General features: G+C 37.7%; 1 protein-coding gene across 1 annotated transcript; it reads left to right on the top strand.

Moving 5' to 3' along the window:
* The first annotated feature begins 1,279 nt into the window (after window positions 1-1,279).
* LOC142855955 (C-type lectin domain family 2 member E-like) lies at window positions 1,280-14,532 on the top strand. The gene is made up of 7 exons (XM_075982632.1): window positions 1,280-1,443; window positions 6,905-7,030; window positions 8,445-8,510; window positions 10,508-10,692; window positions 11,156-11,262; window positions 12,621-12,763; window positions 14,018-14,532. Exons 1-6 carry the CDS (start codon window positions 1,356-1,358, stop codon window positions 12,760-12,762), a joined length of 714 nt encoding a protein of 237 aa, XP_075838747.1. The 5' UTR covers window positions 1,280-1,355; the 3' UTR covers window position 12,763; window positions 14,018-14,532.
* The last annotated feature ends 201 nt before the right edge of the window (window positions 14,533-14,733 follow it).

The following is a 14,733-nucleotide window of genomic DNA, read 5'->3' as shown; positions in this document are numbered from 1 at the left end:
AAGAGCATATCAAAGGCTTAGGAGAGGAAATGCTGGCACTTCCCTCTTTTTCAAAATAAGACAATTACCAGGGAATAGAAAGTGGGATCCACAGCTGATTGAGGTAAGAGTTCATCCTCTATGATGTCTGGGTATGTACATTTTTTTAATAACTGCTTAAACGTAAAACAATCTAGGAACTGACCTCTGTACAACAGATTTGAGTGGCTCTGTCTGTTTCCTCAGGAAGGAGTGTTTCTGGAAAGGCTTCTCAGAAATGCAGATGTCACCTGGAGATTGTTACCAAGTGCAGACAGTCTGAATCTGCATGTCAACAAGGTTCCTGGGTAATGGTTGGGCCATAAATCTTCCCAATCCAATGCAACACAGTCTCTGGCAAACTATGCTGAGGTTTTACATAGTGAGGAGCCTTATGGGGTGACAAAGTGGGAGGGAAAGAGATTTGAGTCTTGGTTCTTCTCCCAAAGTGTTTGTGATTTATATTTGACAACACATTTTAAGATGTGTGTACAGATAAATGGAAGTGTAGTTTTTAGTGTCTGCTCCCTAACTCCAGAATTCAGATTTGCTTTGAAGCCCACAACATCATCAGTTAGTGTCTTCAGCCATATAGAGAACGAGGTGAAGAAAGACACCCCCTCACCACAGTTGACTGAATCCAGAGCAGGAATTAACACATGCAGCTGGTGAAGCTTCTACCTAACTTTAGGAAAACTGTTTTTTTTTTTTTACTCTTTTTGCTGGGATTTTTGCATCTATAATAACCTCAGGCACAAGTATCTCTGACTCCAGAAGTTTGTCACTTTGCCCTTTAATTCGATGCCACTTTCCTCTCTGCCTCCCTGTCCAGGTCTGATCTGCCCTCACCTATATGATCTGGAATTTCAGGACTTACAGCAATCCTGATCTTTAAATATAGGACATAGACAAGAAATGCAGGTCCAATGTGGGTTTATTTGAGGCTAAACTGAGCTACATAGTGAAACCCTGATTCAATCAGTCAGACAATCAATCAACATTTCCCCACTGAATAACAGTGACTTTCATCAAAGTAATACTTTTCTTAAAGTAGTAGTGATGAATCTGAAATGTTTACTGTACTATAGTCCACTTAATTTCACTTCACATAGTCCTACTTTGTAATTCTGTTTCCTCCAGGAACAAAACGCTATGTGCTGAGAGGTGATGTGTTCAGAACTGTTAAGGAGTGGTTAATGAGTCACACAGACAGCTGGGTTGTGCTTGCAGAGTGCTTATTAGGAAACTCAGAATACAAAGCTTTGTCTCCCTCTCCAGGGTTTCAGGTTTCATCCCTCCTCCTTAGTTCAGGCAAGTTTCTTCCTCTCAGTTCAGAGATGCCTGCTGAAGAGGTTGAAGAGACTTCCATGGGCATGGTAAAGGCAGAAATGTCTGCCCCAGACCACATTCCAGAGGGAGACATGGGTATGTATTTGATAAAATTTGAAGCAAACTGAAAAGGCAGAGAGGAGCCTTCCCAGGGCTTGAGAGGAACTGAATCCCCAGTCTGTTAAGTTTGCCATGGTAGGACTTTGTAGAAGTGGAAGTGCTTGGAGGCCTCTAATACCTTACTTACTCTATCGAGTGTATAGTACTCAAATAGGCAAGACAAAAATGAATGATGAGTTAATTTTAAGAGCCTGAGGAATAGTTCTTGTTTGATTGTATTTTAGGTAATTGGACTTTTTGTTGTTGTTTGGTTTTTCATTAGTTATTTGTTTTGATCTTGGTTTTGGTGTGTTCGTGTGTGTGTGTGTGTTTGTGTGTGTGTGTGTGTGTGTGTGTGTTTGTAGTTTTCTTTTCCCATCTTGATCTCGTGAGTTACAGGAAAGTGCTGTATACCATACATTTTATTTCTCAGATGGAAGGAATTTCAAACACAATACCTTTCAATATTTTCAGCTAAGGAAGTTCCCTATGAAGCTAGAACCTGAGGTTTTCAGATCCAGAGTGATTCAAAGAAAACTCAGGGAGGAATAAGGTGCAGTGGTTGGTTGTGTGGCCACTTCTCCCCCTGGCAAATCATACACACACACACATATCCACAGCACTAAATCGTCTGGTATTTTCACTCTACAGAAAATTATGGAAATGAAGAATCTTGTGGGATTTCTGTTTTAGTCTTTAGGGAGAAAACTGTTTTCTCTGTTTGAAAACTATTGGCTTCATTTTTATTTCTACTTCTTTCTTCCCTTTTCCATCACTTTAATTTTTCTTTGTTTGTGTGTTTTAGTGAAAGAATATTGAATTTTCTGGAAAGCAACATTCGTACTTTCCATTGAAAGCAAGTTCATAAAACATAGATGTTTTTCAGCTAGGTCAAATAGTTCCATAACTGAAAATATTTCCATCCTCCTTACAGACCCCCCATCCCCAAACACACACTCCACAGTTCATTTGAGACAAGGTAGCACAGCCTGTGGATTTTTCTTACCATTTTTTCTATGTGCTTTGATATTTTCCATAACAACATTTTTGTTTTAATTAAAAAAAATCAAAACAGAAACAAAGCAAAACAAAAAGTAAAGAAAGAAAGCAGTGAGAGTTGTCAGTTAGAAAACAGCTTCTGGTGACTTTCAGCACACCAAAGCACATGCTGACCTCCAGGCTTACTCAGTGCCTGTGGCCCATCTCAGTTCTTTTCAATCTGCACCCTACCCTAAACTCCATATCTTGGGCTTCCCTCTCCCAGTCTTGGTGCCCTATAGTCCTGCCATGCTTTCTCTTACCCTCCTCTTTACTCCTTCTCTTGGTCTTCACTCTTATCTTCTTCTCCCCTGGTCTCTCCCCCTCCCTTGTCTTCATCTCTGCCCCCTCCCTTTCTCTTTGTCATCCACTTCCAGCTGCTGGCCATGTTAGTCCACTACATTCTCTCACAGCTCTGAACTTTTCCTGAAGCCTCTCACTGTACTCTTCTTTATGTCTACAATTTAAACCTTCCCCTTAACTATACCACTGCATAAAAGTTTATATGTTCATAAACTTTTAGAACATATGTAACTATGAAGTCTTCATCATAGTCACATTATAGACTCAGACCCCACTCTAGTACCCCAGTGCCCTTCTCTAGAAACTCTTTTCCTCTGTACACAGCCTATGGCATCTTTGCCTTTTCAGTGCTGAAACACTTGCTTTTCAAGAATGTCTTAAAGCTGGATCCCTGCTGAAATCATGCATTTGAGATTAATCCACAGTACATTCCAGTCATATGTCAACTGTGAACACAGTAGCTATAGTAGAAGAGGTTTGATAACATGATTGATTGAGGTGTGAGATGTAAATTCAGAGTTTGTATTTCAAACCTGAACACAAAAAATATTTTCAAACAGGTCAGGGAAACCTTTCAGGAAACTAGCGGGTAAGAGAATGAGCAAAAAGAGAGCAGGTAATTGAAATTTATCAGCAGAAAACTAGTGACCTGTCATCAGATTCTCCAAGTAAACTGCACATGGACTGGGTGAGATTTTATTGCTGTTTGGGATTTGGTGGTGATGGTAGTCGTGGTGACTTCACACATGAGTTTTAACTCACATCTAAAGTCAATAAAACAGTTACCTGTATTTGGTTATCTCCTGCTTTTGTGCATGTTCCAGGGACTAAATCCAGGATATCAGGCTTGAATATAATACACTTTTTTTTCCACTAAGCCACCTTGCTAGCCATGAATGACTACTTTTGTTGCCAACTACTTAAGGGTTACTAAAGTGGGCATCAAATTTTTGCTTAAGGATCTCTGGGAAGAGAAAGCTGAAAAACATTTAGCAAGCACAAGAAGAAATGGGCAAATGCAAGCCCGAGGTCCAGTTTTTCTTTTCAGTCACTTCCCCAGGTTTGAGTAATATTGTTTCACTTTGTCACAAGCTCAGGGATATTTGAGTTGTTGCAAACACAGACTACATTCATAAAGCTGCTAGAATGCAGACAGGCTTCTTTATGTAAACAAAGGCATTTCCCTTAGATCTAGGTTATGAGAGAAACGTATTCAAATTTTAGCAAACCACTAAACTATGTTTCTCCCAAACATTGGTAATATTGACCATTTTAAAAAGATGTATTTACTGCAGCTTCTCACTTTTGGTATATTTTTGTTTTTAGAAATCAATGTGGGTTTTATTAAATGTGTATGTCTATGAACTGTAAACTAGGTAAGGTGGACAGTTTTTTAGGTAGAGAATGGAAGGTATCTCTTCTATATATGATGCTAAGACAGTTTCTTCCATACCTCATTTATTGAACAATAAATCATGCAAAAGGGAAAACGATGTAAATATGAAGTCTGTTGTATGCTATGAATTTGTTTTATTACCATTGGTTAATAAACAATCTGCTTTGACCTATGGCAGTATAGAATATAGCAAATCAGGAAATCCAAGCAGAGATAGAGGAGGAAAAAAGGTGGAGTCAGCCAAGTGCCATGTAGCTGCCAATATAGAAAGATACAAGAAACTTACTGGTAGGCCACAGCCTCATAGTGGTACAGAAATAAAAAAGGGTTAATTTAAGGTATAAGAGCTAACTAGGAAAATGCTTGAGTCATTGACCAAACAGTGTCGTAATTGATATAGTTTCTGTGTGATTATTAGAGTATGGACAGCCGGGAAACAAAAAAGCAGTCTCAGTTTGCAAGTTTCATGGGTAAAGAAAGGATGATATTTCCTCTGCATATGATGCTAAGACAGCTGTTTCCCATGATGATGACTCATACCTCATTCATTGTATAATAAATGACTAAAAATGGACAAAAGACACAAACAGGAAGACTAGAACTTTAAATCTATTTGAAGAAGAAACTTGTCAGTGCACTTGTCTCAGACAGAGATTTCTTAACCCACACATAGAAAAATAAAATAGATTTAGTATTTCTGATCCCTGACAAAAGAATCAAAAGGTAAACATGTACTGACAAGAATTTTATATTTTCTTGTTAATGTTTATTTTTTTCATTCTCTCAAAAGAAATTGTACCTACAATATGTTGAGATCTTTAGGAACCCAATGAAAGGAAACAGAGAATTGACTCAGAGTTTAAAAGCCCTTGTTGCTCTGCCAACAACTGAATATGACCATGTTCTACTACATGTACAGTTTTGTGTTTGGCAGTACTCTGAGAGCTGTAGTACTTATATTTGTTTACATTTGACAATTGCTAGTGTATAAAAATGCAAATTATTTTAAGCATTGATATTGTGTCCTGCCTCATTGTAAACTCATTCATTCTTTTTAGGGCTCTTCCAAAAGACTCTTTAGAACTTTGTATGTAGATCCATCCATGTTGTCTGAATAGCAACACTTGCATCTCTCTTTGTGGAGCATGACACTTATTTCACTTTCTCATCCTTATGTCCTGCATAGTAACCCAAGAGTCATGCTAGAATGGTGAGCAGACATCCTTGCCTTTCTCTGGGTGACTGGGGTAGAGCATTCATGCTGACTTTAGTTATAGTTGTGTTTTCATTTATTCTGGATAGCTCCTGTTAGGTTCAAAAAATTCATTTAATTACTAATATGTTGAAAGTTCTTACTATGGATTTACAGTAACTTGTGTGTGTACTTTGCTGAAATGATCTTTTTTTATTTTCTTATTCTGCTTATATGTCAAACTGCATTTAGTTAGTTCATTATAGAGAAATAGAAGATACAGCGATAGAAAGATTGATAGATAGATAGACTGATAGATAGACTGATAGATTGATAGATAGACAGATGATGGATGGATGAATAGATAAATAAAGAGATAGATAGAAAGATAGATGGATAAATTATAGACAGACAGAAAGACAGATATATAGAATGAGGTCTATTTTAGTCCATCTAAGCTTCAAACTCAATATTTAGCCGAGAATTATGTCAAACTCCTGACTCTCCTGCCTCCACCTCCTAAGTGCCCAAAGAACACTCCTTTGTCACCCCAGCTTACACACTGATTTTCTTTCATTAATATTATTATTACAGACCCATCCGTCCTAACCTGTTCTCTTCTTATAGCACTAAAAGTTTTTTTTGTTGTTATTTTCTATTTACCATTATCTTCACTGTTTCTGTTTATTCCTCTTTCATTTGTGCCTAATTCAATAACTATTGACTGAGATTTCTGTCCTGCCCAGTTTTGCAGCCATTTAGTACCAAAGAAAACACAGAGATCTACATTAGCCATGAACTTGTTGGCCTATTATCTCAGGCTTTTTATTAACTCTTATAACTTATAGTAGCCCATAAGTCTTGTCTTTGTAAGCCACATGGCTTGGTACCTTTATCAGTAAGGCATTCTCATCTTGCTTCCTCTGTGGCTAGATCATGACTACAGACTGAGCTTTCCTCTTACCAGAATTCTCCCTTTTTGCTGCCTAACCTCTATTTTCTTCCTGGTCTCCCTGCCACTACTTCCTGCCTGGTCACCCCACATATACTTCCTGCATGGCTACTGGCAATCAGTGTTTCATTAAAATACAAGTGACAAATCTTTACAAAGTATGAGACCAGCAAGATGATGGTGGCACACGCCTTTAATCCCAGCACTCGGGAGGCAGAGGCAGGTGGATCTCTGTGAGTTTGAGACCAGCCTGGTCTACAGAGCTAGTTCCAGGACAGGCTCCAAAGCCACAGAGAAACCCTGTCTCGAAAAACAAAAACAAAAAAAAATAGAAACAAACAAACAAAAGAAACAAAGTATGAGACCATTTTCCTAGAGAAAATAACTAGATAATTGTGGCAAAAAAAGTGTTTCTCTTTTCTCTAGTGTTTTGCAAGCCAAGGACATCATTTATGGACCAGGAACTTTTGTGAAGGGCATTTGCTCAAGTGGAGCAGAAGTGAAATTTACAGTTAATTCTGGGTATTTTTTTCCTGAAAGTTTCCTGAGGTTGATATTCTGATATTTATATTTTCAGGTAAAAGGCATCAAGGAAAATGTCTCAGAATCATCTCAACTGAGCCTCCTGTTAAGCTTTATTGTTGCTATGTAGTGATCATGGTTCTCACTGTAGCTGTAATTGCACTTTCTGTTGCCTTGTCAGGTATGTGACTCGTTGTCCAAATTCTGCAACATTCTATACATTGATGTGGAGACCCAAAAATGTGAGCCTATTTCTACACTGACTGAAGGTCAGAGAGTTTCACCTTGTTGATAGTTGTTAACAAAGAGTGTGACTACACACCCTGAACTAGGGTGTGGCTTCTTGGCCTTTCTGACATTAAGATATACTATACAAGTAGGTACACCCCCCCCCCAGACTAGTGGTCAGGAAATTCAAACATACTTTGACTCTTTCTTCTGAAATAGGAGGTTTGGCCTTGGGAGTTGCTGCCTTCAAGATACTAGGTCTAGGGTGGTTTCACTGCATAGACCACAAAATGCTTATTGGAGTAATGGCTTGATGACTCAAAGTATTGAAGTAAATAACTGTTCTGGTTGTCCTTTTGACCATGTTAAAGAAGTCTTTTGTCTTCTTAGTATTGAGATATAAAAATATATAGAATATTGAACGTGGATGATTTCAGTATTCACTTGAACATCCCACCAGTACTATCCTATGTTTTCTGTTTTATTATTTTCACTCATGTCTTTGTACCCTTTATCAACTTTTCTAATCCCCATGTCCCTAACCTTGTAAGTGGTATTATTGTCAAAGCTGGTCTCTGATACACTCACATTTCAGTCACTCTTACTGATCCCTGTGAGCCAAGCATTGTGGGAAAGGCTCTAGAGGTAACATACAGGAAATTCCTCTTCTCTGGAAATTTAGGGTATAGCAGAAAGATGCAGTGAAAAAACAGCACAGGCTGTGGTGTGCACAGGAGGCGAGGAAGAGGACATTCAGCAACCTTTAAACAGGAGCAGCAGAACTATTCAATTCAGTGAGCAAGAAAGCTCAAGGAAGAAAGCTCAAGAGGGCTGATGCACCTGAGAGATGTGAGGAAGTGAAGAGTGTTTGGTTGGAAGAATGTACAGAACCCCACACCACATGACTCTTGATTTCAGTTAATGTCTTCAACCACGGTTTGAAAATATTAAACAGACAGTTCTAGAAGTATGCTTTTCATAAGCTTTTTTTAGGTGTGGACTGTTCAGAATTATCTGATAAAATTTTGTACAGCTTTTTGTCATAGCTCAAATAAATGTTTTGTGATATTGTTTCATAAAATCAACGTTATCCAAGTCAGTGAATAATAAACAGGCCTAAACATCTACAAACAACTTCCAAAAAATCTTACTCAGTATAACATAAAGTATTACACAGATGTGAAAAGAGTCAAATCAAAAGAAGTTACAGTCATCCTCACTGTCTGTTACATTTGTCCCTTTCACTGAAGCCTCGGTGTATGTGGTATGAGAACTGGAGACAAAGACAGAAAATTTCCTTCTACTAAAAATTAGTAGGGGAGCCATTTCTGATATTTAATTTCTCTTATGAAATCACTTATTTCTAGGATTTAGAAGACCATTAGAAGAACAGTGCCTTCCCTCTACTCATTTAAAGGATGAAAAAGTTGAAGGTATGAAAAAAAATGTTATTCTTCTAAGCTGTTCTCTGAAATTCAGAGCTTCTTATACACATACACACACATACACATACACAATCACTCTATTGTGATAGACTTACAAATAAACTCATCATACAGCTACATTAGCATAGCCACTCCAAGACCTGTCAAGTCCCAAACCCTATGTATCTCACTGAACTCCCACACATAATAGCAATTCTGATGCTATGGAGCTTTGGTTATTGTTTTAGACTTTCACTGTCAATCACATTTTTATTCACTTATTCACACACACACATACAAAAACATGGTAGAGTTGAAATTACAAATACAATTCTCTTTATAACCCTTTCTTACAACTACAAGCCACTTACTACCTCCTGTCATTCGTTGTCACTTTACACTACTCTTCCTTGTTCCCCTTACAATGTAGTAAAAATACTCACACTCACAGATATTTACACTGTACATCACAGGACAGGACTCCTTGTAATAGAGTACATGGGTTTCTTTATTTTTGAGTTTGGGTGACCGCACTTGATATCAAACATTTGAAATACACTCACTTTCCCTAAATTTCATTCTTCTTTATGAATGAGTAACATTATGTTTTGTATGTGTAACACATTTAATGATCTTTCCGGCTGATAGCTATTCAGGTCATGTTTATATCATATCTATTGTACATAAGGACACAGTAAACATGGATGTACAAATATCTCTGTAGTAGGATGTCAGATTGTCTCTATATATGCCCAGGAATGGCAAAGCTGTGACACATAATATGTTTACTTCAAATTTCTTTGAGGAACCTTCAGCTGACTATCAATTTATACTTCTACCATCAGAGAATTACTATACATATTTCTGCACACTTTTCTAACATCAATTGTCAGATTTTTTTAAGATAGCCATTCTGCGTTGCTCTAACAAAAACCAGCATGTGCACACACACACACACACACACACACACACACACACACACACACAATGCTAGTGAGGAAGAATTATAGGGAACTTGATATAAAAGATCTATTTTGATATGCCCATGTTCTACACACTGTCATTTCTTCTATAGTAAAATTCAGGCAAGGTGAGAAAACCTTTTTTTGAAGAGAAAAGAGGAAGTGAAGTATTATCGGAAAGGAAGATATAGGGTCCAGGAGTAAAGAATAGTCTTTTTAAGGGAATGAGAACCACTGAAGAAGGCCCAGACTCAAACAGTAGGCAAAGACAAACAGCACTTATTCCAGGATGCAGGATCTACTACATGTACAAAATGGTAACCTGCAAACAAAGACCCACAGGTCCATTTTAGCATAGCTAGGTAAATTCTAGGAAAAAAGCTGTATCATTTCTCATGTTTCATTAAGAGATTTTTTTGACTATTGTTTTTCAGATTTGGGCATACTTGGGCAAGTCCAGGCTTGTTTGAGGGGTTACAGGAATTGTCCTTCTTTAGTCATTGCTTTGAGGTACTGTGGGGTTGATTGAGGCCATGGACATGTTCTGTGCTCTCTCTCTTGTCCTTGTGTTCAGGATGTTGTTTATCAATAGCCCATTTTGTAAGATACTGCATCTTAACTTTTAAAATGAAAGAAGTTTAAACTTCTCAGTTCTAAGGAGCTGATGGCCTAGAAATGATTTACTTGTATGGCACTGTGTCTTTAGTTCCAGCACATGGGAGGCACAGACAGCAGGATAAATACAAGCTTCAGACAAGTGTAGTCTACACAGTGAGATCCAGGAAAGGGGATGTAACAAGACTCTTTCTTAAAATTCTTTCTTAAATTCTTCTTTATATCTATAAAGAAGGAAAATAAAGCATTTCTTCATAGCCCACTGGAAGACCTTGGATTTGGGACCATCATGCTTGAACGGGTCCTCTAGTGATAAACTGGAGCACAGTATAAACACATAAACCCCAAATGAGATTTGCATGGCTAGCAAAAGAGATGTACCATGAAAATGTTTCTTTGCTTTATTTCATTGCACTGTCTGCATTTTAGTGAGAAAGGAAAATCAAGTCGTGTTGACCCCTGGATCTTGTTATGCGAACTGTCCAAATGGCTGGATTGGATTTGGAAACAAATGTTTTTATTTTTCTGATGAACAAAGAAACTGGACAGACAGCCAAGCCTACTGTAGGGCACAGGCAGCCGAAATAGCTCGATTTGACAGCCTGGAGGAGCTGGTAAGAATGATCAAGAATTGGTTTGTTGTTTGTTCTGTTGAATGTGTATTATCTCTAAAGTTGTTGCTTCTGACTGGAGCCCTGAGCTCTCCCAAAGACATGTTCTCATGTAGTTCTGGCAGTCAATGCACATGGCCGGACAATCCACTTAGATACAAGATAATCATGGACGTCTTTATCCAAGTTGGCTGGTATTACATAGTGAATGTAGTAATTGTTAATAATGGAAAGAATAGGTTTAATGAGGGGTGTTTTTAGCCATGTAAAAATTGAGGAGCCAACAATATACTTTGGATTATTAATATAATTTCATAGAGTGAAAACAGAGTGTTATGATGTTCCAAAGATGATTACCATCAAATACAGCCTGCTGCATTTCAGAAAGGAGGCTGTAGGGCAGAGAGATGGAAGGATCATTTGAAACAGAGGGACACTTGATTTTACTTTTAATGTTTTATGACAGAATTTCCTGAAGAGATGTGCATCCTTCCCTCTCCACTGGATTGGCTTGTATAGAGAGTCATTGCAACACCCTTGGAAGTGGACAGACAACACTGAATATAATAATTTGTATGTTTTCAGATTATTTTTTCCTACTGCTTTCCTGTGTTGTGATGTGTGAATTGTGGCTATGAGAAATAAAAGTCAGTGTCATGTTCTGCCAATTGTTCTGGAAAGCAAGAAACATAAGCCTGTGGTCTTGAGGTTGGCTCTGAGGCGGGGTATGTGGTTAAATGCAAGAGCCAATCCCTAGCAAGCTCCACAGTCTTACATATTTACATCATTGGATGCTCAATACTTTGAATTATACTTATTGTTTTTAAGAAATTGATTGACAGATAGCAGGACAAGAAGAGTTTGAACAAAACAGAGTGACACAAAGAGAATGATGGGAGGAGGAATGCCAGAGTTAGGGGAGTCTCCAAAGATGCCAGCCCCTAGCAAGCAGGATGTGTAAAAAATGAGGTAGCAAGCTATGGGATTTTGACAAACCATAAATAAAAATATGGGTTAATTTAAGTGTAAGAGTTATCCCATAGTAAGCCTGAGCATTTATAAATAATTTAAAGTCTCTGTGTGGTAATTTATAAGCAGTCGCTGGAACAGGGAGTGGAAGGTAAAGGCAGGAAAACTTCCAACTACTTGCTCTCCTACTTATTAGCCATCATCTTCAAAGCATTTACCTTGTGTGATTTGACTCAAAATCTTTAACATTTTGATGGCATCTGGGGATAAGCTTTTCTGCTCCATCATCAATGTAAAACACTTTCTCCTGAGAAATGACCTTGTGGCATGTCTACAGAACTGCAGATGGGCTACGAGGGTTCTAAAATTTCAGAAAGCCATTGCAGAATGGCTGGGGCAAGACTTGCCAGGCAACTGTTTACACAGTTGTACCTGTTCTCACATACAGAGACTCCTGGCACATTAGGAACCTCCTAGAAAGTCTGCACTAAGACAGCTCTTAGTCATGAGCATTGATAGCCATTTTGAATGGAGCCACTTTACTGAAATGACAAAACATATGCCCAGTCATTTCCATCATTAAATCCCTGTTAGCAATTTACTATGAAGGGAGATTTCAGCATTAGTATACATTTGTAAAATACTTCAAGGTAGAATTTAACATCACCCTCAGTGAGGCAAGTCAGGGTAGTGGCAATTCCTTTTAACACGGCAGCAAGCACCTATCAAATGCCTTAGATACACATTTCAAGGTTCAATATGGATCAATAATAAAGATGTAGTGTTCAAGTTGAACCATGGGATATAAAAGACACTAGATGAAAACCAGTGTTGTTGATTCCTCATGGATTCTGCCTTTCTTTGATTCATTCTGGAAATAAGCAATGGAGGTGGGTAAAATTTCATTGCAAGAGTGCTGGCCTCTGTAGAAATTTAGTTTTTTTTTTGTTTGTTTGTTTTAGGGAACCTGTTTTAGGAGGTGGCCTTATAGCTACACTGTATTCCTATGTAATTGCCAATGACTTCAGCTACTCAAGAAGATATTGGATTTGTAACAAGTTCAACAGCCGTACTTTACACTACTCAATGTCCATTGTTCTTTAAGGTAGGGAAAGTGTCAAAGCATTTGTTGGAAATCTATTACATGTTACCCATGGTGAGTCCTCATTTTTGAACTGCTAATACCAGTATACAAAATCAATTTGTATTGTGTGATAACATTAAGGATAAAAACTATCTTAGAGTACAACCCTTAGAGGTGTTTGGGAGACCATAGATGATTTTAAGTTAAATAGGTGTTCAGGTAGAAGCTGGTACACGTATCTGAAAGCTAAAGTACAAAAACAATATTAGTGACCTCTACTTTATGTCCACTTATAAACATTTGTCATTACTTCCTCTTTTGAAGGCCTAGCACTTTAAGAATTGATGGGCGAGTGAAACCATGTAAATATTTCAATAATCACAGGAAAGATAATTTGTTATTCCTTTGAATATTTTCTGGAACATTCAACATATTTTACAAAATTGAATGACAAACATAAAGGGAAATCTAGATGGGATAAAAATCAATACCATACAAACTATAATTTAGTTCAAAATGTTTTTGGAATATTCTCAGTACAATTTTTTAATTACAAGTGATCAATAACTATTACAAGTAATGCCATTTTACTTTATCTATTTAATTTTTAAAAATTCCACATTTAAGAGTGCCATTTTAATGTATTTTATTTGATACTGAAGCATCATAAACATTTGACTTCTAATGTTAACATATTATTGAGTTCTAAGTAAAAAATACTTAAGTTTTTGTTTGATCTTTCACTGCACTGCACTGATAAGTCCCCACAAGAACAAGATTATGGGTCACAAACATCTGTTTAGTTAAAATTGGCTTTTGATTTGTGCCTTTAATCCCAATGCCTGGGAGGCAGAGGTAGACAGATTCTTGTGAGTTCAAGGTTTGATGGCACACACCTTTTTTCTCAGAACTTGGGAGGCATAGGCAGGTGGATCTCTGTAAGTTCAAGGACAGTCCAGTTTACAGACTGAGTTCCAGGACAAAGATACACAGAAACCATGTCTCAAAACTCCAAAAATTAAAAATAAAAGAAATAGAGTTTAAAATAAAGCTGCATAAAGATGGAAAACAGACAGAGAATCTGCATACTTTATGTTATTATGCTCTCTTTAAAATGTTTGAATGTTGAGGAAGGAGCAACACTTGCTAAAATACATTTGTTTGCAAATGCTGCTGAACTAATCCAAGATATGTATTTTGAAAATACCTTTACTACAAAACTGAAGTCAAAAGGTGTGTTACTTTGGAGAAGAGGATTTGATTTTGTTTCCACAGGAAATGAGAGGCCATGGATTCATTCTGAGTTAAGAAAAATCATGTTTGATGAAAGAAGACCACCTGAGAAATCTCCAGTAGGAACAGGTGGCCCAGATGTCAGAGTTCTACAACCAGAACAGATTCAAGACTGCTGCCTAAGATGATCAAGACTCACAGGATATTCCAGTCAGGACTTGGTCATAACTCTAAATTTTCTTTAGGTCCCCATAAGATTATCAGTGCCCCAAACCAGCTGGAAGTAGCCTGGAAAACTACGCCCACATTCCCAAAGAATCGACTATGGATGTTCTTGTTTTCTTAAAAAATAAAAGAAGGGAAAATGGTGTGAGACAATTCTATATTCTATCAATTATATTTTAAATAAATGCTGATTGGCTGATAGCCAGGAAGAAAGTACAGGCAGGAACACCAGACAGGAAGAAGAGGCAGAGAAATGAAATTGGGAGTATTCTGGGAAGAAGAAAGCTCTTCCCCCCAGTTCTTCCCAGATCACCAAAGAAGCAGGATGTGACCTACCCCACTGAAAAAGGTATTGAGCCATGTGGCTAACATATACTAAAATAATGGGTTAATATAGTTATAAGAGCTAATACAAAGTCTGAGCTAACGGGCCAATCAGTTTATATCTAATGTGGAATCTCTGTGTGATTTTTCTCTGGGACTAAATGGCTGGGGGGATTGAGCAGGACAGAAACCCCAACAAGCCTGACCCT

The sequence above is a fragment of the Microtus pennsylvanicus genome, chromosome 8 (genome assembly GCF_037038515.1).
Source record: "Microtus pennsylvanicus isolate mMicPen1 chromosome 8, mMicPen1.hap1, whole genome shotgun sequence".
Classification (NCBI taxonomy): Eukaryota; Metazoa; Chordata; class Mammalia; order Rodentia; family Cricetidae; genus Microtus; species Microtus pennsylvanicus.
This window is presented reverse-complemented; position numbering and strand designations above follow the sequence as displayed.

What these genes read in the sequence shown, in the direction of transcription:
- LOC142855955 (XM_075982632.1), top strand. Translation starts at nt 1,356, where the DNA reads ATGCCTGCTGAAGAGGTTGAAGAGACTTCCATGGGCATGGTAAAGGCA. An exon ending in ACTTTCTGTTGCCTTGTCAG is followed by an intron (nt 7,031 to 8,444) that starts GTATGTGACTCG and finishes ACTTATTTCTAG; the next exon opens with GATTTAGAAGACCATTAGAA. An exon ending in TTGACAGCCTGGAGGAGCTG is followed by an intron (nt 10,693 to 11,155) that starts GTAAGAATGATC and finishes GTTTTATGACAG; the next exon opens with AATTTCCTGAAGAGATGTGC.